At 43.6% G+C, this 27,086-nt stretch overlaps 2 protein-coding genes across 3 annotated transcripts in view; one reads left to right on the top strand and one right to left on the bottom strand.

Moving 5' to 3' along the window:
• Nucleotides 1–27,086, top strand: part of LOC116671099 (myocardin-like) — a 123,836-nt gene that overhangs the window by 89,112 nt on the left and 7,638 nt on the right. Inside the window, 2 exon segments of the mRNA XM_032502041.1 lie at nt 8,436–8,501; nt 26,710–26,894. Coding sequence (XP_032357932.1) covers nt 8,436–8,501; nt 26,710–26,894 — 251 coding nt within the window.
• LOC116671100 (dual specificity mitogen-activated protein kinase kinase 4) overlaps nt 14,291–27,086 on the bottom strand; it is a 32,151-nt gene continuing 19,355 nt past the window's right edge. Inside the window, exons 13-14 of one of the 2 annotated variants that reach the window (XM_032502045.1) lie at nt 16,870–16,883; nt 14,291–14,301 (exon numbers count right to left, since the gene is read on the bottom strand). The gene's annotated coding sequence lies outside the window, so the exon portion shown is untranslated. Of the gene's footprint in view, nt 14,302–16,852; nt 16,884–27,086 lie in introns of those variants that run through there. The other variant, XM_032502044.1, reaches the window with a different exon arrangement.

Below are 27,086 nucleotides of genomic sequence, written 5' to 3'. Positions count from 1 at the left end.
TATGACTTATTGCATTTGCATTAATCATCATATATTCGAGCGAAAAGAGACGCACTGCGACACCCTTCTGCACGCTTGTTGTATATAATGCACAAAATGTGCACTTGAATCTGTCAAACTGGTATGAGCTGATTTCCTTCAGTCCTGTTCTTTTCATTAGATACCCTCAAACACACACACACACACACACACACGCGCACACACACATATGCACAACTCCAGACAGTCCGTTGACATAGGGCCCAATTAAAGGGGAGGATTAAGCCAGGGCTGGGTGACCTCTTGAGGAATCTCTCTGAGACGCTGTGTGTACACTGTCAAACCCTCTGACAGACCTTCCCTTTAAGCACTTTCACCTGCTAATTAGGACACAGGACTGTGTGTGTGTGTGTGTGTGTGTGTGTGTGTGTGTGTGTGTGTGTGTGTGCGTGTGCGTGTGTGTGCTTGCACTTGTGCATGTGCATGTGCATTCACTGTGTATACAGGCCAGCGGACCAACGGGTTTCAGCGATAGATTTGCAGCCAGACAAGACTCTGTGTAAATATTTGACTGGAGCATTGTATGGGTTTTTGGAGCTTGCTCCAAATCACGTCAGCACAGGGACTACATCAAACAGAGCTGCTGTGTCATTTGTTAGCCTACATTAAATTATTATATGTGTTGGTGTATGCATCGCGCTGCTGTGTGTCGAGGCTCCTCGCTGTGTTTATGGTGTGTAGAGATTAAAATGGATAGCGGCGAGGCAGAAGCAGTGAGCTGTTGCTGGGCAAAGCTCTCAATGACTGATTAGTGCTGTGTCACTGCAGCTTTTACACAATGCAGAGAAAAGACCTGTAGTAATCACACACTTCTTTGGTACTCTTTTTATTTACTGTAGCAAGCTAATAGTGGCAGGGTAGGAAATTGGTGGATATTTTTAGGGAATAATAGCTTCAGGACAAAGTCGATCCGGAGATGGTCTCTATGGGATAAACACGGTAGATAGAAAAAGTTAAAAAGGGAAAGAAGAAGGCTTTAAGATGAAAGAATGGGGAGAATGGCAGTAATTAGGCCACTTTGAAACACTATCTGACCTCAAAACTAATATAAGGAACTTCAGAAAGTCGTAGGAAAGCGTCCCAAAATTAAACCATGAATTGTTCTTCTTCTTCATGCCTGAGGAGCTTCAGCAGTCAGATATCTGTCCTCAGTGCAGCCAGGAAGTGAATCCTGGACTATGGAGTCCCACCTGAAAGCATCTTTGTCTTCAGCAGAGCCTCTAAAGAAAAATGTATTCAAGACTTTTATAGAAAAACTGACATTTTTCCCCAACACCAGTGCAGCAATCTGCCTTCAGTCCAACTACAGTTTAAAGATGCTGAAACGGCGGCAGCCAACACTGCTAGCTGCGAGCTAACGATTGGAGTAGTGCTCTTACTGCCTTGTTGCTGCCGGGTTGGGCTTCAACTGGACATCGGTGCCCATCAGCTCACCGTCCAGGTCGATGAGCTCCGACATATAGAAGGCTGGCCCAGGCCACAGTGTCAACAATGCAGTCTATGTTTCAGACCCGTATTAACTCTCCTGAGAAATATATTGAATGTCTTACATTCAAAATAAAGACCAGTTACTTTGAAAAAAGAGAAATAATGTAATCAAAAAGGTGCAAATCTAATGACTGACTTTGTACAGAGCATGGAGTGACAGGAAGCCAGACGGGTGGAGGGACACATACTGTGTTTCAAATTCTCAGCTGTAACCACAGAACCCTTTAATCTGGGTGGAGGGAGACAGTAGCCTCGGGAACAACAGCTGTCACCGACTTTGACACCTGCTGTGCAACAAAAACAAGGACACATAAATGACATTCCCCCAACTTTCTTCCTGAGTTGGATTTTGAGATTCTTTCTCATGTTTCGGTGGGTTTCTAGTGTGCCTTGTCTCAACATCACGTTCCATAATAGCTTCAAATCAAGCCTGAATGACCAGTGCAGGGAAAGCCTTGACGTGTCCAGCTGACGTCCTGGTATGTGGGAGCTGGAGGAAGGGATGGCTTGTTGAATACAGGCTGGAGGAGATAGATAAAGATATAGCTCCAGCTTCTCCGCCGCTGGGTGACAGACTGCACTCAACTCAGATCTTATTAATCTTAATCTTATACATTTTCAAATGATTCTAATAGTTTTAACGGTTGCGGTTGAAGATTTGAATATCATAGAAGTGTGGAGAGTTGGCCTTGGCCGGGGTCTGTGCTCTCCTGCTGCCCTATCAGTGAAGCACAACACCAAAGCTGGAAGAAGCTGAAATGATCCATAGTCGAAGGGACTGCAACGCCTCTCACATGTAGTGTTAATACAAGGAGATAGAGCAAGAAAATATATATCAAATTAAACTACAATCTAGCCAACCTTTTTTTTATTATTATTATTATTAGTAGTAGTAGTATTATTATTAGTATTATTATTATTATATAAAACTGTCAGATGTAGGCTGACATGTTGTAAGAAATGAAACCTCCCCGCTGTACTCCTGCTCCTCTATCAGTGTCTGTCTCTCCCCCCCTCTCTAATGACAGGCAGCAGGCTGATAGGCAGATATATTTACACTGGTGGCCAGGGAGGAGGAAGTCATCAGCCAAGCCCTTTCCAGCCTCCAGGCGGGGCTTAGAGAGAACCCTAGCCGGGTAGCACCTCCCCGAGCAGGGCATATCTCTGTGCTGTCCTGGCCCTGCTCACAGTTCTCAGCCAGACGAGACCAAAGCTTGACGGCCCCGCAGACCCAGACTCCCACATCAGCCCGGGGGGGAGAGCAGAGCAGAGAGCAGGAAGCTGCTGTTGTGTGCTGACTGGCTGAGAGACGCCAGAAGAAAGCCAACGTATTGATGAGGCAGGCTGAGTCACTCCATCTCCTCTCAGTCTGGCGTCCAGAGGTGGCCGGGGGTCCAAGTGTGCACCCTTCTTGAGTGTGTTGACTTTACTTTGCATCTTTTGATCAGTGGAACTGGACTGTAAGCATTATGACTCTTCTGGGCTCTGAACACTCCATACTGATAAGAAGCAAGTTTAGATCAGGTAAGTCAAAAGAGGATTGACCTGTGTCTGTCCGTCCGCCAGGGGACAGTGGGTGTGCAACCTGTTTGTATGTCAACACTTGGCATTTGCAGGGCATCCTGTGTTCATTATGTCATCCATCTGTTGGGGTGAGCTGCGTTGACACTCACAATGTGCTCTGCATTGACACCAGCAAAGTGACAGGTGCGTGTTATAAACATGGGACGGTACGAGAAATGCCAGAGGGACGCAAGCATGAGTCCTCCCGAGCTCTGAGCCCTGTCACACAGTGATCAATTCACAGCTGGACGGTTTCTTTGATCTTCATCCACCTCCTCGCAAACGCAGGACATGTCTCAGGCAGTGTCTCAGGCGATGTCTCGTGCGATGTCTCGAGCAGGTTAGTGCACTTGTTGCATGTCTGTGGCTAACCTGCTGCTGACAGAAGCCAGGGAGATGGTCTCACTGTGGCTCGGGGAGATTAGACACCGGAGAGGGGTCAGAGGTTATCTTTATATGGCTGAATTAGAAGCATTTTGTGTGTGTGTGTGTGTCTGTGTGTGTGTGTGTGTGTGTGTGTGTGTACCTGTGTATTTCAAAAGGGGAGGAAGGGTGCAGACTACAGCGCTGATTTAAACTCCCCTTAACACGCAGCAGCTGCTGGGGTTTTGTATCCCTCTATCTCCATCACACACACACACACACACACTGCCTCCATCTTTAATTCCATCACTCACCTTGGCACACAGACACTCTCTTAGTGTTTGAGCATAGTGTCTGTGAGGCTGAGCATGTGTGTTGAGTGTGTGTAGTCTGAACAACAGTGCCCCCTCCCTGAGGAGAGTGTAACGGCAGCAGAGCCCAGATCAGCTCTCTACTCTGTAAAGCTTCATACACACCATGGCCTCTGAATGGTACAAAGCGTGGCTGGAGTGCTTCAGTCCTGACTGAGGGTAGTTGTTGGCTCAGGGTCTGTGTGGCTCTAACCCACATGCTCTTGCTGCTTAATGTGGCACAGATGTGGAGATTACTGATACAAGGTACAGCAAGCATGATTGGTCGGGGAATTTTAAGTGCATGAGTGAAATGTTGTGCGTAAGGGAAGTAAACCATCTTTAAATCTCTCGGAGATAACCGCTGATGACAGGGCGAGTCTCAGACGATCTGCTTGTCCAGGATTTACAGTTTCCTTTAAGCTGCAGCAGTTGGAGTTCCAGTCAGCGGCCATGCTCCTCCTGCCCCCCGCTTAGGCCCATTATCAAAGCCATGGGAACTGCTGTTGCTTGGGTGAAGCTAAAGGGGAAGATAAAGATCTCAGTCAAGTGCTCCCTGCGGACCGCCAAATGTGTGTGTCTGTGTGTGTGTGTGTGTGTGTGTGTGTGTGGGTATGTGTGTGTGTGTGTGTGTGTGTGTGTGTGTGTGTGTGTGTGTGTGTGTGTGTGTGGTATGTGTGTGTGTGTGTGTGTGTGTGTGTGTGTGTGTGTGTGTGTTACTGACTCATTCTCATGCCCGTTTGATTAACAGCTCAAAGGGCTGACATGATAATATGACCGAGGCATCAAATATGAGTGAAATCAATACTACATGTTGGACAGTAAATCTGCACCAAACAGCCTGAGGAGAAAGGAAAACCACACGTGTTATTGGTAGTTCAGCTGTCAGTCTTTATTCAAATTAGAACAGAGATCTTCAACAGAGGGTCCGGGACCCCTAGGGAGTCCTCAGAGTTACTGCAGGGGGGCCACCAAATTATTGTTAAAAGCATACTTCACCGATTAGCATTTAAGCTTTGGATCAGTAAAAACCCGGTAGTGTTTTTGAATGGGTGTGCTTCCCTCCCTCATGTCCCCCTGAGACAAGATAGCTCTGTATTGTGGGTCTGGAAAAAAGCCCGCAATACGCAAAGAACGTCATTTAGGGCGTTGGCGGCACTTTTGCCCTGGCGCATGGACTACAAGCCAGCTAGGTCCACATGTTTTCAACCCGCCCATGGGGGGGGACTCTTTATCCGAAGTGAGCCGAAGCGGGTCAAGTGTCAGCCATTTTGAAGCTACGCTCTCTTTTCAGTAGCAAACTTTTACAACAAATATGTGAATTCAAAACACATGTGCCCCGCCCCTGCAGTCATTGTCGAAGTGTCCTTGGGCAAGACACTGAACCCCGAGTTGCCCCCGGTGCTGCGCATCGGAGTGTGAGTGTGTATGAATGTATATCTGATGAGCAGGTGGCACCTTGTACGGCAGCCCCGGCCACAGTGTATGAATGTGTGTGATGGTGAATGTATCCTGTAGATGTAAAAGCGCTTTGAGCAGTTGTTAAGACTGGAAAAGCGCTATATAAATACAGCACATTTACATGTGTAGCACCGGGATACGTTGGTACAGATCAGAGAATATGCAGGAAACTTTATCACAGACGGAATACTGAGACCAGCACCCCAGCCAGCGGTGTCGCCCAATGCCTCTAGCCGGGTAAGGGGACATCGGTGGCGGTGTGAAACGTCGCCCCCAGGGCAAGAGTCCCAGCTAACGCTAGCCGGCCACCTGTCCCATCCATCCCGCTGTGTCCAAGTGTCCGATCATGAAACAACAACAGTGTTTTGGTTTCTATGGAAACATGGCCGGCCAGCAGTGTGCTGGACTCTGCTACCTAGCTACCAGGCCTGCTAGCCTTCTAAGCAGATGCTGCTCTGCCGGGTAAGATTTGTGGAAGTGGGTTGTGTTACCGTGGACACGGACTGGTGCATATTTTAAGTGTGAAACGTTGTTTTGTGTATATGGTTGAGATGACAATAAAACTGTAATAGTATGCGTGGCTTAGGAGTGGACTCATAGAGTAGTGAAGCAAGTGCATTCTGGGATTTGGTGTCTTTCATACACATGAGCCAAAAACACAGTTTCTGGCTTTTCTCAGCCTAGAAGGCACCAATTTCTAAAAGAAATTCACATTTATGCTACATAAGTGACCTAATTTAAAGAGATATTTTATATCTTGCCAACGATGAAACATCCCTTTAAGTTTTTGAAAGTTTTTTTCAAAAATTGAAGTGCCCTAACGTGAATCCAATCCAATTGGTGATTTTTAAAAAGGTTTTTATTGATGATAGACTTACCGGCCTATAGGTACTCACAGATTCAGTTCATCCAGAGGATTCACTGTGCCACATTTATGTTTAACATCAAAACATGATTTTTGAAATCATGTCAACAATTAGTATTTAAATAGCTTAGTATTCTATGAAAAAAAGGTATGTACAAAGGCATTAGGCTGCCCTACACCTTGCTGTAGGCCCAGTTTAATATTCAACCTAATAGTATACAATATGTAGTATTGTCTCTCTTTCAGTTAAAGGGTCCTTGGCTTAGAAACGTTGAAAACCCCTGAATTACAACACAAAATAGTCCAACTGTAACTTACAGTCCAGTTGTATTAGCATCCTGCTAATTGAGTCTTTAATGGATGAAATCGCTCGTGAGACCAAAGGAATGTTACTCGAGTGCTGCTGGCAGATTCTATATCCTTGATCATATTTATGACTAAACTGATAATAAGTAATAATATGAGAGGCAAACCCTCCACTGACAATGATTGGCACTCTGGCAACAGATAATAAAAGCACATACTGTACCTGTGGTATGGGTTGGCTTTTTCTTCTTTTTCAAATGGGCAGCACCCTTCAATCCCTCTGCTGACTATAAGTCACTCCACAGTCCACATCTTAACGCTGGAGCGTTGGCTCTTCTGCATCTGGCTCTAACTGTCCAAGACCAGATGCCCTTTCTGTTTTAAGCAGAGGTATTAGACTAAAATAAAGTCAATTGAGGAATACCTGTTTATTAGATGTTATACAGTCACGCTCATTTGTTGGATAGCGCACACACATTCCTGCTTGCGCTCACATGACAAATGCAACCAGTCTCTTTAATAAAACCACACTTTTAATAATGTTCCTTTCTTTTGTGTGGGAGGCTGTGAATGTGTTCGCCACAATAAATCCAAATATCGCCACGCAGGCTGGTGTGATTATCACTTTGCCAGTGCAATTTATTTACACCATCAATCTGAAAATGTGTAAATGTTGCTGTGGATTTGTATGTCCTTTGTTGTCAAGAGAGCCCAATGTAAAACAAATGTTTTCAGTTTCAAAGTGAGCCAGGCAGAGTGGGAATGCTTCAGTGATCGGGCCTCCTCCTTCTATACTATGCAGACACTATTATTGATAAGCTTTGGATAAAAGGAGGACTTACAGCTGCCTTACCTTTGTGTTAGCTCAAAACAAATTTGGAACAAACTATGTGTTAGCGTCACATGTCAGCACAGACAACAAAGCTGTAAGAATCAAACTGAGTTTTTAAAGAAATAGCAGCAGATTATGCTGAGCTCTTTCATGTATAGTTATTGATAATCTTTTTGTGAACACAGAGCAGCAAAGACCCTCTGCAGAATTACGTCATAGCATAGTTACATAGTTCCATATCAGATAGACCATGGATGGAAGCTTGCTATCAGAGGGGAAACTACAGAGGCTGTATCAGGTACACACTCTGGTCATCTTTCAGCCTGCGTTGGCTCTCTGTGATGTTGCAACCAGAGGGTCACCACCCCATCACTGTAAACCAAAGCACATGTCAGATGATGGGAAGGGCCTGGTGGGACCATGTGGCACCTGAGCTCGCTGACATTCAGTAAAACTGGTAAAACACAGTCATTACATCAAAGCCCAAAAGGTTTAAGGGAATTCAGAAAATGCTCGAATGTGATATGAACCACCTGAGGGAGAGAATTAACAATAGGAAGGACAAGCAAAAAGTGATTAGGGCCTTGCAGAAAAAGAGGAACATATCATACTGTACTGTACTGTGTGTGTGTGTGTGTGTGTGGTGTGTGTGTGTGTGTGTGTGTATGTATGTGTGTGTGTGTGTGTGTGTGTGTGTGTGTGTGTGTGTGTGTGTGTGTGTGTGTGTGTCCGGTCCAGGATCTCAGCAAGAGACTTTCAGATAACAGCAAGGAGGAAAATCAAGAAAGCAAAAGAGCCACAGGCCCGAGCAGACTAACAGACATGGGGGAGGCTCTATGTTTATGACCCCTCACTCCCACCTACACACATACACACACACACACACCCTGCGGACCACACACTGGCGAGATCTGTTTAAAAGCCAGGAGCTGTGTTTATCATTGGCTACATCCTGCTCACAGAAATATTTGGGAGTGAGCAGCATCATCTCTGTGCATATGGAAACATACACACATGTGCATGTAGGTGAAGTGAAATTATTCCTATGAAACAGCATTTAAAACAAGTTGAATTCTCAGTCTCTTCCTGCTTTTTGTCTGTCCCTTACCTGTCTTTCCACATCTCTTTCTTTTCTTTTACCCTCCTCCTCTTCCTCCTCCACCTTTAGTCCTGCAGTTAAGACTTCAGCAGAGGAGGACACGAGAGCAGCTGGCAGACCAAGGCATCATGCCTCGTGAGTCACAAACACACACAAAAACACACACACAAACCTATACGTACTTCAGCTCAATTTTCATTTCCCTTGAGTACTCTGCCTGGGTTGGCCGTATAGTATTGGGTTTCTCAAGGGGGTAAGCCCCTCCTCTCTAAGCGTAGCTCCCATAGCGCCATTTTAATGATACGAAGCCATCACCTGCACTTAGCATCCCATTGACTGCATTTCATTTTGGCGCCACTTTGACAGTGAATAACTTTACATCTGACACATTTAAAGACTCTATTTGTGCATTGTTTATTTCTCCATTACCTTGTAGCTCACGGTATCACGCTGTGCCTGTGTTAATGTTAACTAGCAGTAATTAGCCTGTGCCTATCTTATATCCTAACATATTCCTACCTCTCCGTCTCTGCTGATTGGGAATGATTGAGATTTGTCTTGCACAGCTACCAGAAGACTTCCAACTTTCAGACAGGTTGCTACGTCACATCTTTGTCTTCCAGCTCAGTTGGAGGCTGCGCAGTAACGCTCAGCTATGACCGTAAAAGTGCTTCCATTTTCCTTCACTGGTCTCTGTCCAGAACAACGGGGTCTTCTTTAACTATCTATGGGTTTTGTCTGGACAAATATTTGGCGGTCTAATCAGCAAACAGAGGGAGTGGCTGAGAACAATGACTAGAGTTGTAGTTCTGTAATGGCGGCGGAGAAAGATGCAAGGACCAGGCTACAGTAATCTACCTTGTCAGGAACAGAACATACTGAGACAGATTATTTAGACTAATTATTTTTGTAGTCAATGCTTCTGTAGCCGGATGCTGCTGTTGCATATTCTATGACACCCCTCTGCAGTGTGGTGCAGATAGAGCTCACTGCCAAATGGTTTAATATAGGGCTGCACGAAATGAGCAAAATATCTAATTGCAATCATTTTTGACTGATATTGCGATTGCAATATGATTCACGATATTGAAGGGAATGATCATTTTTGTTAAATTCTTCTCATTTTCATTGACTAATATTAAATCTTAAACAAATTAAAATGATTACGAGATTTTTGCATGGATCTGTACCAAACAGAAGTTGTCTGTAGTCTGAAGGGTATGATATAAAGGAGTAGGAGTATATAAGTTTTACTTCTGCCTACTCTTTTTTGCATGTGTACATAAAAAAAAATGTAAGTACCAGAAATAAGAGAGTTTTATTTTTTGTTTAAATGTTTTCTCATTACTATTTTTCTGATGTTTTATTTTATTTACATGTTCAAAATAAATATTATAATCAATCAATCAATTTGTAAGCCGGGACATCTCTGCAGCATCACAATACTTCATTCAGAATGGTTAGCCACATATTTTACCTTTAACTAATATTGCACCCCTCTGCAATTTAGAAATTAAAATAGTCCATATTGCAATTTCGATAAAACTGTGATTAATTTTGCAGCCTTAGTTAGGTAGCAGATACCAGACCTTTAAACACCAGTGTGCCACATGATCAGGATCATGGTATTTGATTAGTTTTTGTTTTAGAATTTGTGCCGAACATCCCATGTCGGTTAAAGTGGTAATTATATTTTTGGGCCACTTGGTGGCAGTAGAACAACCTGTGAACACAACGCTGACATATTCTAACTTTGTAAAGTTGATATGGTTTCCATGGTAGCACATCCAGCAGCACTGGCCCATGCTCCGCTCCGTACCCCAGCCAGTTGCTGTGTCTGTCTGCCAGTGCTGGCCCAGAGTGGTTCTTTGGGAACAGCTGCATGTTGTGCCTGGAAGTATCGCAGATGAGAGCGCTGAGAGCAAACCAAGACAGTTGAAACCGAGCTGAAAGAGGCTATAACACTCTCAGGGGGAGTCTTTTGATATTTGTTAATACATACATTTGAAAAAAGTACACAAATGAAGAACAGATTGTTCAAGTAACATAGTATAGTGTAAGATTTAATACCATGTATGTGTTGACAGTTTTGGAGAGCATCATGGATGTAAAGGTTCAAAGATCCCTCCCAGTATGGGAAATATGAGCATTTATTGTTTTTAAATTTTCCCTTAAACTGTAGGTCTCCTTGGCTCAATCAGTATTATTTAGAAAATCTTGGAACACAGTTGTGAGAAGCACCATTTCACATGAAACAGATCAGTGATGTTAGATGGAAAAGATACGAGTGCTTTGTGATTGGCCAATGCTGTTGAAAATACAACAGTAAAATCAGATGCTTGTAAAAGAAAGGAAGACATGAAGAAGGATGGAGGCAGAGGACTCAGCAGAGGAGTTCACTGATGGATGGATGAAACCAACCAGTGGAATCAGCAGAAGCCGAGTGGCTGAAGTCTGTACTCACTGCAGACGAGCTCGACCATTTAATCGCCCACACAGGGATTAATTCACACTAGGGCTGGGCCATGTGGAGAAAATTAGATACCACAATATTATTGACTAAATACCTCGACATTTATATTGCCACAATATTTTAGGCTTGACAATTAAACTAAATATTTTCACAATTACATTTTAGATAAATAATCATCAGTAATGTGGATATAATGACTAGGTGGGTAAAAGCAAATAATTAGAAGAGTTACAGTTAACAGTCTGGTAAGATCAGAACATGACATAAGATGATATCTAGGCAGACAGACAGACAGACAGCAGGCAGACAGGAAGACAGCGAGCAGGCAGACAGGAACACAGTGGGCAGACAGACAGCGAGCAGATAGACAGCCAGACAGTGAGCAAGCAGACAGGCAGGCCGAATGTTGTGATTCAGTGTAAATGAATGGAACACCTTCAAATGTCTCCAACCAATCCGATATCCCAGTCTGACCCTAAAACAGCGTGTGATGTCATCACCACAGGTTTTTATTGGCTGTAAAGCCGTTGGATGGAAACACACTTTCACCAGATTTATTTACCCAACATCCGATAATTCGATTCACAAGTGGGTGGAAACTTAGCTAGGGAGCAGGCAGATAGACAGCAATCAGGCAGACAACGGGCAGGCAGACAGGCCGACAGCAAGCAGGCAGACAAGCAGAAAGCAGGCAGGCAGGCAGACAGTGAGCAGGCAGACAGCGGGCAGGCAGACAGCGAGCAGGCAGTCTGTGGGTAGGCAGTCATTGAGCAGGCAGACAGCAAACAGGCTGACAGGCAGACAGTGAGCAGGCAGACAGTGAACAGGCCGACAGTGAACAGGCCGACAGGCAGACAGTGGGTAGGCCGACAGTGAGCAGGCAGACAGGCCAACAGCAAGCAGACACAGGGTGAGCAGGCAGACATTGCAGACAGCGAGCAGGCAGACAAGCAGAAAGCAGGCAGGCAGACAGTGAGCAGGCAGACAGTGAGCAGGCAGACGGTGAGCAGGCAGACAGTGAGCAGGCAGACAGTGAGTAGGCAGACAGTGAGTAGGCAGACAGGCAGATAGGCTGACAATGAGCAGGCAGACAGCGAGCTCAGTGACTGCCGAGGAATGCTCTCTGCTGGATGAGGCTCTCTGCCTCAGAGAAACAGATTTACAGAGACACAGCGCAGCACCTGCAAACACGACAACATGGGACAGACACCATCCGACACAGTGAGGACATGGGACAGACACCATCCGACCCAGTGAGGACATGGGACAGACACCATCCGACCCAGTGAGGACATGGGACAGACACCATCCGACACAGTGAGGACATGGGACAGACACCATCCGACACAGTGAGGACATGGGACAGACACCATCCGACCCAGTGAGGACATGGGACAGACACCATTCGACCCAGTGAGGACATGGGACAGACACCATCCGACACAGTGAGGACATGGGACAGACACCATCCGACACAGTGAGGACATGGGACAGACACCATCCGACACAGTGAGGACATGGGACAGACACCATCAGACACAGTGAGCACATGGGACAGACACCATCCGACACAGTGAGGACATGGGACAGAGACCATCCGACACAGTGAGGACATGGGACAGACACCATCCGACACAGTGAGGACATGGGACAGACACCATCCGACACAGTGAGGACATGGGACAGACACCATCCGACACAGTGAGGACATGGGACAGACACCATCCGACCCAGTGAGGACATGGGACAGACACCATCCGACACAGTGAGGACATGGGACAGACACCATCCGACCCAGTGAGGACATGGGACAGACACCATCCGACACAGTGAGGACATGGGACAGACACCATCAGACACAGTGAGCACATGGGACAGAGACCATCCGACACAGTGAGGACATGGGACAGACACCATCAGACACAGTGAGGACATGAGACAGAGACTATCCGACACAGTGAGGACATGGGACAGACACCATCCGACACAGTGAGGACATGGGACAGACACCATCCGACACAGTGAGGACATGGGACAGACACCATCAGACACAGTGAGGACATGGGACAGAGACCATCAGACACAGTGAGGACATGGGACAGACTCCATCCGACACAGTGAGGACATGGGACAGAGACCATCAGACACAGTGAGGACATGGGACAGAGACCATCCGACACAGTGAGCACATGGGACAGAGACCATCCGACACAGTGAGGACATGGGACAGACACCATCCGACAAAGTGAGGACATGGGACAGAGACCATCAGACACAGTGAGGACATGGGACAGAGACCATCAGACACAGTGAGGACATGGGACAGTGTAACCTTCCAACACACAGAGATGATCTGTGTTAACCTGAGCTGAGAGCATGAGCAGACTGCGTCGTCAGTGAGCAATGCCAGGCTGCAGTTTTTGGGTTACTCAGGAACAACAGCGGACTGCAGGCCAGGGATTTGTTGAATGATATCTCTGGCACTGTTTTGCATCTTGCAGAGGCTCCAGCCTCCAGATAAATGGCTGGTAAGTGTGCGGGGGAACGGAATCCAGAGGCCTGGTGAGGCCCTATCAGCTGCTGGGAGTCTGTCACAGATAAGGCAGCACGGAGAAACGCAATTGGCCAGCGGTGCTGCAAGAGCTTTTTAAAAAAGAAATTTCAATTGGCTGTTTATCTCTTGATTGCACATGGAAGGGGTGGCTAAGGCTTGTATTTGTTAGTACACTTTCTCACACCACACACTGGATGTCTTATCACTCTCTGAAGCTGCAGCATCATGTGTCCTCCCAGCAAAATAAGACAGACCTCAGGAGTGGCAGCCTTCTCCTCTCTGCTGCTGTCCATGAGCTCCTTCCTGCTGGGGAGATGGACACGGCGCAGGGTCTGTGTATATATTACCCAGGGAACATCTGGTGTTTATTAGGCTGCTGGAGAATCCACCCAGCCTCTCAGCTTGCATAGGAGCCCACTGTCTGCCACACACACACACACACACACACACTCTAATATTTCCTCATAAAGATAATAGGGCTGGATCTGCAGGTTTACGGGGCTTCTTCCTGCATTAAAACACACATTCCCATTCGCCGAGCAGCGGTGCTTTAATCCTGCTTAATGCTCCTCTTAGTGTCTTGTTTACATCTGACTGATACGCTCAGCGGGTTTTGTATGGCAATAGGTTTAAAGTGCGCCGTATGTTTTCATACTGCTGCAGAATGTTTAAAAGTCTGTTCTTCAGACTCCCCGGATCGTGTTCCATGACATCGGACGTGTTGTCAGGCAGTTTGGTTACACGCTCAGAGCTCTGTGATGTCACCCAGGCAAGAGAGAGCAGGCCGCTGACTTCATAGAGATGATGATGTCATTTTGCCAACGTGACCATGGACCATCAGCTGCTCCCTCCGCCTGGCGTACATCCCTTTCTCCCCATCATTCCCTTGAAGCCCTGGCCTCACTTACCTCCACTACAGTTGACTTGTAGGACTTTATGAGCACCTTGCAGTTTACAGCTTCACAGTTTACTGCTATTTTTCTTTTTGTTTCTATAAAATATTATTCTATATTCTATTCTATAAAATATTATTCTGCCTATCTACCATTATTTCCACATAACAAATTCTTTCTGTCTACCTCTATTCTTAAATCAATCTTCATTTACACGTTCCAGTGTTTCCACAGGCTCTTTAAAAGTCTAGAAAAAGTCTAAATTTAAAAATCTGAATTTTAGACCTTCAAAAGTCTTAAATTGGCTGAAGTATTGCGTTCTTAATTTTTTCCTATGAATGGTTTCATTTTATTTCCGTGGTGTAGTTCTTTCTGTGGCCAGCCCAACTATAATTGCCAGTATTATGACTACAAATAAGACCAACATGCATCTTATTTTGCAGCCAATCAAGACAGCAGTCCTGTAATGCCATGAGGAAATCAGGGAACTGTTTCAGACTGTCTGTCTGTCTGGCTCTCTGTCTCTCTCTCTGTCTGTCTGTCTTCCTGATTACTGTACATAGCTCACTTTCTGTATTGAAAACAAATTCACACTCACAGGTCCTTTTGAATATTAAAATACAGAAGATGCTGTCCTATGCTCATGTCATCATTCAACCTATTCTTTCTTTCTTATTTCCCCGGACTTTCTTCGTAGGTCTATTTTTTTCTTCCCATACAACTATTCCTCCTTCCTTCTGTATTTCATACCCTACCACCCCCACATCCTACTGGGACCAAATGTTTGTGTCTTTTATGAAACCTTACATTTCAAATCCACTCCTACAAATGTTGAGCAATCATCACTGAATTTGGTCCAGAAGATCTCTGGACCAAGTCAGAAAAAGTTACCTTTTCAGAGTTTTGATGCTCCATACAGTTTTATTAAAGCTGGTCCTTTTAATGAACTCCTATTATGTGTGCAAAGCTTATATAACAAACCAAATCCTATTTCCTGAAGGCTTTGTGCTATTGCAACCACATTTGGTGGATATGTGTAGCTATAATACCTGGGTGGCCTTGACCCATTTGGCTGATAGGTGGCGCTGTAGCAGCATCATCTCACTATGTGGGAAAAGAACTGAGGATTTTCATGCATTAATGTTTACTTAAAATTTGGTATAAAATAAAAAAGAAAAGAAAATATTTTCATATTCTTTTCTTATAGAACATATTGATTAGTGTAAAGTCCTTTAAATTGTTCAAACTGTAAAAATGAAAAGTTAATATTTTCTGTACTGGTATTTAATGCTTTTGTTTTTACTCTCAGTGTGTTCTGAGTGTGTTATCTCACTGTGTGTGTGTGTGTGTGTGTGTGTGTGTGTGTGTGTGTGTGGGTGTGAGAGATTGATGATGTTAACCACTCAACCCTTAGTAACAGCTGACTTGTTAGACCTCCTCACCTTAACATTCTACTGGACTCTTCAGGACCGGTTTCCTGTTGTTCCTCCTTAATGTGATGCACATTTCTTGGCAAGGAAAAATGTTTATTTGTATTTCTTGCACAGAGAATGTTATTTACATTTTTAGAAGACATTCTGCGTATTTCAGAAAATGTCCTTATCCAGTGTGGCTCTGCCAATGCTGTTATGGTGGCACTGAAGGGACTCTTTTTTTAAAAGACAAATGTAAATTGTTACCTGGAGTGTTCTGTTGGATTAAAACAAAGCACATGCATTGACGCTGCATGGCCTGAGCCGTCTTGTCATCTAACCCTTAACATTGTACTCACTCGCTCTCTATCATTTGTGGTAGTGTGACTGTGGTGTATTAGAAGTTTTATGTTTGCCCCCTTGAGCTTCCAGTAAACATGTTGTGTAAAGGACAGGGCGGCCTGCAGTCAGCTGGTTTACACTACCTCTGCAGGCCCTTTATTGAGATGAACAGCAGCTGTATTTGGGTCCAGCCTTTTTCTTTCGAAATGGCGCCGTTTGTGTGTGTGTGTGTGTGTGTGTGTGTGTGTGTGTGTGTTTGGGTGCATACTTGTGTGGGCGTACCTGTGTGTATGTTTGTACCTCCTCCCTGCTTTTGTCTCTGCTTTAACTGGCCTGTGTGGCTACACTCAGCCACGTCCAGAGCTCTGTGACAGGACCAAGCTGTTGCGCTCCCCTTGCCTGCAAAATTAACCCCCGCACCTTAACGCTCTGCATCCCCTCACACAACACTCCTAAACATTCTTTCAACCTCTGTCCCGTCATTGTGGAAACTATGTGACCCGCCGTAACTTCTGAACAGCCACTTGAGAAGCGGAAGTGTACCCGGTTAGCTGATTTCCTGCAGTTCTGTCATCTCAATCTCCCGGTGATATGAGATTGACTTAAAGACTCATGGAAACTGCATGTAGCCGAGAGGACAAGCAGAAGACTCACACATGAGCCATCCACAGTGTGCGTGCGTGCGTGTGTTGCGGTGTGTTGTAAGGAAACTGACTGAGAGCACAGAATGGGGCTGATGCTGTGACTTAACCCTGGGTCTGTTCCTGCTCTCACATGTTTGGATACAGAGAAGAGAAAATCTTGTACCTCTGCACACACACACACACACACACACACACACACCTCTGCTGGCTCTGCTATCTTATCTTGTCCAATCAAACCCATGTTGACTATAAGGCCGGCCAGTCAGGAGCATGGTGGTTGTAAAGTGGTGGTGTCAGTCTCACACACACACAAACACAGCGTAACACCTCGGGCTGAGCGTGGTACCAGGTGTCAGTGACAGACCAGCAGTGTGTCGTCTGCTCCTGTTCATCACAGCCTACTCTCTGTGCTTTAGTTTGGATTCACAAAATGAAGCACACTTTGATTTGGTAAAAGCACAGTATATAAATACAATCTGAGATTTCAAAGCCTTGAAAACTTGGTAGGTCACTAAAACATCAAATATCCATGACTAAATAAGCAACAAAGTTTTCAAGTTTAAAAAAGGGGTCTTTATTTCATTTAGTTCACAAGTAATGGTTAATGCCCGATGAGGTGTCCATGAAGGGACAACGCTGGGGTGTGAACTGCCCGACGACGGTGTCCATTGTCAGGTGTTAATGGACGACCGTGTCCATTGTCAGGTGTTAATGGATGACCGTGTCCATTGTCAGGTGTTAATGGACGACCGTGTCCATTGTCAGGTGTTAATGGACGACGGTGAGGCGAGAACCGTCCGACAATGAAAGGTCCCACGTCAGTGTCCCCAAAACAAAAAAAGGACTTTTACGAACAATTGTAACGTTACTGTTGGCCATAGCCGGAAGTAGCGACCTGAACAGTGAACGGGTTGATAACGTTAGCCAGTCGGTCCAGAGCATAGATGTATGAAGAGAACTGGACACAGCGTTTGGCAGGAAGCCCCTTCCAATGGGACTGCTCAAAAGTGCACAAAGAACTCATTGGACCAACTCTTGGATCTTCCGCGTTGACTGGCCCATGATGTCACGATGGACATGCGCACTAGCAACTGTTTGTTAGCGTTGTCATAGCAACCGTTAGCAACATGCTTGTTCATGAGCTTCTATCTTGTGTCTCTAACAAGTATCTATAGCTAGTTCATTGGTATCAGGGCTGCCAACTCTCACGCATTGGTCGTGAGACACACGCATTTGACTGGTTTCACACGCGCACACACCACTCCCCCGATTTCTCACGCTGAAGTGTCAACCCGGTCGGTCAAATTGCTGAAAGATGAGTTTATCTATAGATCTACCTGTTGAGCCGCTCGCAATCGACTAGTTGTGCCTTCTGAGACTGTGAGGGGATTCAAGAGCGCTCCCTGTCTGTGAAAGTTTTGAATTGTCGCAAACTGAGAAAAAAAAATTTCACGATCCATCCCAGGTGCATTTCCCCGGCTTCAGGTATGAGCTCTGAGTATCACAGACCGTCCGTTGTTTCGTGTCAACTCTCTCTGTAACAATAGAGGTGAGCAGCGCGGCTGGTAGCGTAGCAACTAATGTTCATTTTAGTGGACTCGCTCTGGGGGGGACAGTGACGCGTCGCATCCATGTAGACCTCCGATGAAGAGCAGCGTACAGCTACCTCTAAACTTTGTCAGAGACCAGAGACCCAGATGGGCCTCTGAGTCTGTGCAACGGTCTGAATGAGAGCCACCATATCAGCAGAGCAATGACATGCACAGCAGACTATATTATACTATATAGGCCTACACTATATATGCTATATTACAACTCTCCAAATCTGGGACAACAGAGATGGGAGGAGTTATATTTTGATTGTGCACAAAGTTGTAAACATGAGCAGAAATCTGATGAAACACATCTATACTATACTATAAATACAATACTGCAACGTTGGGCCACTATTGTACTTTTCTAACCTCTGTGCATCTCTAAATTTAACCGTAAATAATTCATTCAATGTTTCATAGAATGAACAAATAGTCTTTATTTTCCCAAAAACGTAAATACAGTAAGTGGGGCAAAGAGGACGAGGGCCAAACATTACTGAGCCTTGGCACAAAGGTTAAAGGATTAGAATTTATGTAAATCAGTGTTTCTCATTCTTTAGAGTTTCAGTGGTCTTTTTTTTGGTCTAATTTAACTTTGGGTCCCTGGTGACTACACCACATATCATGTAAGACTGGATTTCTCCATTTTTTTGCACAAAACTCTCCAGAAATTGCCGTTTTATGGTTTATTTTTCAATTTTTTTCCCTGGGGGGGCATACCCCCAGACCCCCCTAGGGAGAGCCCCCATCCTAAGGTGACCAGATTTCTCAGACAAAATCCGGGGACATTTTCAGTTCAGAAGCGTATTTACCTCCAAAACACGTCATGTTTTGTAAACTTTTGTAAAACAGGACACTAGACCAAGAGATGCTCTCATTAGGGGCTGAGCCCCCCCCCCCCCCCCAAGGTCTGATCCTAGACTCACCCCTGCTGCTACTTCCTACTCCACTACACCTCAGAGGGGAATGTTTCAAGATAAAAAGTCCTAATATTTCAAGATAGAAAGTCTTAATATTTCAAAATAGAAAGTCATAATAGTCTTAATATTTCAAGATAGAAAGTCTCAATATTTCATAATATTGTAATGTTTACTGAACTACTGACAACTTTTGCTTTATTGCTCAAGGCTTGTTTCTGCAACAGCTCATTGAGAATCAGATACAATAAAAACTATTGAGGACATATTTTCCTTTGACATTGATATTAAACGAGATTGCTGCAGTCGGCAGAAACAAGCTACAATGTAAGTTAATAGGATAATTGTCCAGCTTGTATTTACGTTCAGAAAAGTGCTTGTTTGGCTGCTCAGACTCAGATTAATATTCTAAGTGTCTGACAACATTATGGAAAGGATTTCTAAGGAGGTTGATCTTTCTGTAAAAGATTAAGATCCTTTTTAAAACATAAAAGTCCGCGAAATTGCGTTCGCTAAACGCACCAGACTCCATGTAAATAATCAGTGATTTTAGCATCGTAAACACGGCTTTCTAAAACCTCTCTGAGCAGCGCTGGCTCTGGCTGTCTAGAGTCTGCGGGTGTACTGTGTGCGATTATTGGCTTTGTTTTGTCAGTTTTTTCTTTCTTTCATTCCAATTTCGGGTCTGTCAGTCACAGTGAAATCCGGGGACATTTCCGGGGACAGATCCAGCCGGGGACAGGTCATCAAAATCGGGGACTGTCCCCGGAAACCGGGGACGTCTAGTCACCCTACCCCATCCCCATTATCCTTCAGGGTTTAAATTGGGATTTGCTATGTCATAGCAAATCCCAATTTAAACCCTGAAGGATAATGATGCTGAAAGAGCCAAAGAAAGTGCTTTGTGCGCGGCAAAATATGGGTTGGTCCCCCCAAATCTCACTCCAAGGTTTTTGGAAAAGTTGGCAGCTCTCTGTAGCTATACATGGCAAGCTCATTAACTCATGAACTCGCCGTTTCATTGTCAAAAATATTCATAAACCTTAAACGTGTTTTCTTTGTTCATGATCATGCTTATCTAAATAAACAATGGATGTATTTAGACAACCAAGGAGACGTGATCATTGTGTTGTGCTACTAGCTAGCTACAAGCCAGCGCTAGCTACTACGGTTAGCCTGAAGTTTCGTGAACAGAGCTTCCCTTAGCTAGCTTCCATTGCTTCATATCCCCGTTACAGGCTTTACAGCATACAGCCCTACTATGTCTGTAGTTATGCTATGCAGCATATAGCTATGTTAGCTGTGTTTCAGGCTTTACAGCATACAGCCCTACTATGTCTTTAGGTATGCTATGTAGCATAGCTATGTTAGCTGTGTTACAGGCTTTACAGCATACAGCCCTACTATGTCTCTAGGTATGCTATGTAGCATATAGCTATGTTAGCTGTGTTACAGGCTTTACAGCATACAGCCCTACTATGTCTCTAGGTATGCTATGTAGCATAGCTATGTTAGCTGTGTTTCAGGCTTTACAGCATACAGCCCTACTATGTCTCTAGGTATGCTATGTAGCATAGCTATGTTAGCTGTGTTACAGGCTTTACAGTATACAGCCCTACTATGTCTGTAGTTATACTATGTAGCATATAGCTATGTTAGCTGTGTTTCAAGCTTTACGGCATACAGCCCTACTAAGTCTGTAGTTATGCTATGTAGCATATAGCTATGTTAGCTGTGTTACAGGCTTTATAGCATACTGTCCTACTGTGTCTTTAGTAATGTTATGAAGCATATAGCTATATTAGCTGTGTTACAGGCTTTATAGCATGCAGTCCTACTAAGTCTGTAGTTATGTTATGTAGCATATAGCTATGTTAGCTGTGTTACAGGCTTTATAGCATACCCTACTAAGTCTGTAGTTATGTTATGTAGCATATGTTAGCTGTGTTAAAGGCTGTACAGACTACTGCCCTACTGTCTGTAGTAATGTTATGTAGCATATACTAGCTGTGTTACAGGCTTTATAGCATACAGCCCTACTAAGTCTGTAGTTATGTTATGTAGCATATGTTAGCTGTGTTAAAGGCTGTACAGACTACTGCCCTACTAAGTCTGTAGTTATGTTATGTAGCATATGTTAGCTATGTTAAAGGCTGTACAGACTACTGCCCTACTGTCTGTAGTAATGTTATGTAGTCATATACTAGCTGTGTTACAGGCTTTACAGCATACAATCCTACTATGTCTAGTTTAATAACTCTGTATTCGGCTACTAGTGAATGTTAAACATGTAGTAAAACAAACAAAAAACCCCAAAACGTAATGTTTTAAACAAGGACCAGTGTCAGGCTGGTAATGTAAAGTCTATGTGTAAAGTCTTTCAGGGCCATGGGTGCAGTTCCACCATTATCCGCTAAGCCTATGGTGGCTTTAAGACATGGCGCTCTTCCTGGGGACTTGGTCCGGAGGAGCAGTGTAACTTACTTCCTGCAGCTTGTGTGGTAGCGCCATCCTGTGGTGTTCAGAGGACAAGGCACTGAGGCAACACATACTGTTGGAAATAATAGTTTCACGTCTTTTTTTCTTTTAAAAGCTTTAGCTTGTTCATTTAGAACGGTAAACAATCGGTTTTATCTACTTTAGTAGGTGTCCTTAATCACTTTTTTTATGGACACCCTGCAGCCAATCAGAATTGAGTATTCACCCAGACCATGGTATGAGACATACTATATATGTTCTATACTATGACATTTTTTGACATACTATACTATGACTTTTTTAGACTAACCCAAACCCAAAATAAAATCATAACCCATTACATTTTTTAGTTATTTATTGCTATTTTTGGGGATGGGAACCATATATTCATGGCATATACATGATATATATGTATAAAAAGAAGTGATTAAAAAGTAATGTCAAAAAGTATAGTACACTACGACCATTTTAAGACATTGTTCAACATACTATACTATTACTTGTTTATGACATTTTTTTACTAACTATACTGTGACTTTTTTGACATACTAAACTATGACTTTTTATCACCTTTTTGGACATGCTGTACTGTGACTTTTTACCCCTTTTTTAAACATGTTGCGACTTTTTTTATTTTGGACATACTATATTTTGAAATTTACTTTGTAATCTAGTTTAGATTTTTGCAATTTAGCTTTTCAGCATTCACAAGCATTTTCAGCAAGAAATGTATTTTCTAGTTTATGACCAAGCCCCGGCCACAATCATGACATCATCAGATTTGTACTTCTGCTGTTACATCATGATACAGTGGGGTTCGAAAGTTTGGGTACCCCAGGTAAAAATGTGTATTAATGTGCATAAAGAAGCCAAGAAAAGATGCCCTTTCCATAATATGTCACATAAAGTTAGATTTTATTTCATCATTTACTCTTTCAAAATAACAGAAAACAAAAAAATGGCATCTGCAAAAGTTTGGACCCCCTGCAGAGTTTCTAGCATGCACCCCCCCCCCCCCCCCCCCCCCCCTTTGGAAAGCTGAGACCTGAAGGTCTCATGGATTGTTCTCAATCATCGTCTGGGAAGACCAGGTGATGTCAATCTTTAGGTTTTAAATGCCCAGACTCATCTGCCCCCCCCCAACAAACAGCACCAAGGCTTCTTCTAAGAAGTTGTCTAGAAAACTGAAACTGAAATAGTTGGCGCTCCGAAAGCAGGAGAAGGCTAGAAGAAGATAGCAAAGAGTTTTCAGATGCCAATATCCTCTGTTGGGAATGTAATTAAAAAATGGCTCATGTTCATCAGGAACAGTTGAAGTTAAAGATCTGGAAGACCAAGAACAATATGAGACAGAACCGCTCGCAGGATTGGGAGAAAAGCAAGTCCAGACCCCCGTTAGACTGCCCGATCCATCCAGAAAGACCTGGAGACACTGGAGTTGCTACACTATTCCACTATAAAGAGATACTTGTACAGATATGGTCTTTATGGAAAAGTCATCAGAAGAAAACCTCTCTTACATCCTCACCACAAAGATCATAAACATATAGACAATCCTGATGCATTGTGGGAACAAGTTCTGTGGACCGATGAGGTTAAAATAGAACTTTTTGGCCGCAATGAGCAAAGGGACGTTTGGAGAAGAAAGGGTACAGAAATAATGAAAAGAACCTCTGTCCAGCTGTTAACCCTCTGAACCCTAAGGTCATCTTTACAGTTCATTGTCCATCTAGATTTATTTTATAAAAAAGCTTGTAAAACATCAGCACCTCTAAATCTGAGGCCATGGTTCTCAGCAGGAAACCAATGGAGTGCTTTCTTCAGGTAGGGAGTGAGTCCTTACCCCAAGTGAAGGAGTTTAAGAACCTTGGGGTCTTGTTTGCAAGTGAGGGGACCATGGAGCAGGAGATTGGTTGGAGAATCGGAGCAGCAGGTGCGGTATTACATTCTGTTAATCGCACCGTTGTGACAAAAAGCTCTCGATCTACCGGGCAATTTTCGTTCCTACCCTCACCGATGGTCATGAAGGCTGGGTCATGACCGAAAGCACCAGATCCAGGGTACAAGCGGCCGAAATGGGTTTCCTCAGGAGGGGGGCTGGCGTCTCCCTTAGAGATAGGGTGAGAAGCTCAGTCATCCGAGAGGAGCTCGGAGTAGAGCCGCTGCTCCTTCACGTCGAAAGGAGCCAGTTGAGGTGGTTTGGGCATCTGGTAAGGATGTCTCCTGGGGGGTCCCTAGGGAGGTGCTCCAGCTGGGAGGAGACCTCAGGGAAGACCCAGGACTAGGTGGAGAGATTATATCTCCAACCTGGCCTGGGAACGCCTCAGTTGTAGCTGGTTGATGTGGCTCAGGAAAGGGAAGTTAGGGGTCCCCTACTGGAGCTGCTGCCCCCGAGACCCGATACCGGATAAGGATGGATGGATTGTAAAACATCAACCCTGTTGTCTACAGTCAAGACATGAACAAAAACATTTTCAGGACAAACTGGGTTATTAGAATATTTGGGCTGCAGTGAGGTAATTTGAATGTTAAAAATGGTTGTAGGACCTTAAAGACAAATAAATGAATAAAACAGAATAAAACATGAATCTCACAGATATGTATTGATATCACAAACAGAGAGGTAAAACCTAAACCATTTCATCTCTAAAACACGTCTCATATGTCTTGGGAGTCACACTGTGAAGAAATAATTATTATAACTTGTACAGATGACAAAATACATACATTTTTTCAAAGAAAGTCCAGACGCTTTTGCCCTTATGACATTTATTTATGCCAATAATCAACATAATATTGTCATATTTATTGATATTACACCCACAGCAATGCTACACAAGCATTTGTGTCTAAAACAGTTCTCCTATATGCAAAAAATAAACATAATAAACATTTTAACTTATATAAAGCACATACTATTTACATTTCTTCAAAAAAAGGCCCAAACTTATCAACACTCACTACAGCCACTAGTCATTATGCAAAAAAGAGCAATAAGAATCATTCACAGCGCCGGATTTCGGGATCATACAAATTCATTATTTCTAATGTCTAAATTGCTAAAATACCATGATTTAATTAAATATCAAACTGCAGTATTCATGTTCAAAGCAAGAAATAGCCTATTGCCTGGGAATATTCAAAAGATGTTCACTGAAAGGGAGGGAGGGTACGATTTAAGGGGAAGAGAGAATTTTAAGATTAATAGATGTAGAACATCAAGGAAAAGATTATGTTTATCAATGTGCGGAGTTAAATTGTGGAACAAACTAAATGAGAACCTAAAGCAATGCCCAAACATATTCCTTTTCAAAAAAATGTACAAAGAAATTAGTTTTAGAAAGTATAAAGAAGCACTGTAGAAAGTTTTGTTTGTGTTTTTTGTTTTGTTTATTTATTTATATATATATATGAGGGTATGTGTGTGTGTGTATATGTATGTATATGTGTGTGTATATATATATATATGTATGTATATATATATATATTATATATATATATATATATGTATGTGTGTGTGTGTATGTGTATATGTATGTATATGTATGTGTATATGTATGTGGATATGTATGTATGTATATGTATGTGTGTATATGTACATATGTGTGTATGTATTTGTGTAGGTATGTGTATATATATATATATATAGCAACATAATTATAAATATTGTAAAGCAATGCAAGAATTAAAGGGGTAGGAGTACATAAGTTTTACTTCTTCCTACTCCTTTTCGCACATGTAATAGAGGGATGTTAAAGAAGGATACTTTGTTTGTTATGTTTCTCTCCAATTTTTTTGTTTTATTATTTCTTTTTATTATTATTTTTATTTTGATACACTTTCTCTTGCATGTTCGAAATAAAGATATCAAACTAAAATATATAATATATAATATAAATAAATGCCAAATCTCAAACTAGTGGGGCCATTCTCCTCTTTAAACAGTAGATATCTCTCTTGTCCGCTATGTATCTTTGATCACATACTAGACTAGTTTGAAAGGGGGGGATCACTCTCTTTCCCACTGAACTCTTTGGTCATGTTGTCTCCCATATATGGGCATGCTGCTTGCCTTCACTTCCGACACACAGACAAGAGGAGACACAGAGCTAGCGGCAGAAATTATGAATAATGGACATCAAGTGGATAAGTCTGGGATGTAACAGTGCTCAATGACCCTGAAAAAGGCCCAAGTTCCAGGCTGGATAGAAAATCACCTGTAGAGGCTAAAGACCGCAAAGACACCTCCATAACTGCTAACTCGTTAGCTTTTAGCTGCAACAATTGGTAAGTTTCTATCTTTTATGGTTGTTAAATGATTAAACTATGAATCAGAGGGGCTGTTTTTGCTGTTTTTGACGAGCCTCCTGGGTCCACAGTGGTCAATCATGCTTTGGGGTTGTATTGCAGCCAGTGGCACAGGAAACATTTCACAAGAAAAAATGGATTCAAGAAAATTTCAGAAAGATTTGGGACGCTGACTTGATGCAATCTGTGAAAAAGCTGAAGTTAAAGAGAAGACTCTGCAGGGTGCCCAAACTTTTGCAGACGCCATGTTTTTGTTTTCTGTTATTTTGAAAGTGTAAATGATGGAAATACAATCTAACTTTTTGTGACATATAAAACGAATGTCTCATCTGTCATCTTATGCCTTTTGGAGATATTCCATCTTTTCTTGGCTTCTTTATACACAATAATACAATTTTTTTATCTGGGGTGCCAAAACCTTTGAACCCCACTGTACATGAGCAACCAGGGACATTGTAGATGTGCTCATTTAAAGTCTGACCTCCACATAAAGTGGTTTAGACCATGTGGAGAGACCTGGCCGTTTCTTACCTGCTGCTGTGGTTCCTGCTCACATCACACTGTCGCTGCTCTGTTTACACATCTCAGAAGTACATTTGTCATCATAATAAATAGAAATGATGGTTAAACCTCTAAAATAAGAACCTTGACTTATCATTTACAGGCATGCTGTGTTGGCACTGTCATGTCGAGCTAATGCCTTCTGACTGACCTGCTCTTCTCCCAGTGAACCAGGGCAAGTTCCCCAAGCAGGAGGACTCGTATGCGTTTGAGGAGGACAGCAGCAGTGAGAGTCTGTCTCCAGAGCAGCAGCACAGTGACGAGTCCCAAGGCTCGGCCTGCCCTACATCGGAGGCTGTCAGCAGTACGCCCCCCTCATCCTCCTCACCTGCCCTCATCAGCCCACGACAGGTAACGCCTCCCTTACTCTCTCTCCCTTCTTCTCTCTCCCTTCTTCCCTCTCTCTTTCCCTTCCTCCTCTTCCTCCTCACCTGCCCTCACCAGACCATGACAGGTAGCACTCCTCTCCCTCCCTCTCTCTCCGTCCCTTTCTTCTCCTCCATCTGAGTCTCGCCCAATGACAGAGCGGCCTCTCTGGCAGCT

The sequence above is a fragment of the Etheostoma spectabile genome, chromosome 21 (assembly GCF_008692095.1).
Source record: "Etheostoma spectabile isolate EspeVRDwgs_2016 chromosome 21, UIUC_Espe_1.0, whole genome shotgun sequence".
Taxonomy (NCBI): domain Eukaryota; kingdom Metazoa; phylum Chordata; class Actinopteri; order Perciformes; family Percidae; genus Etheostoma; species Etheostoma spectabile.
The sequence above is the reverse complement of the archived record's forward strand: the minus strand, read 5'-3'. Positions and strand labels throughout refer to the sequence as shown.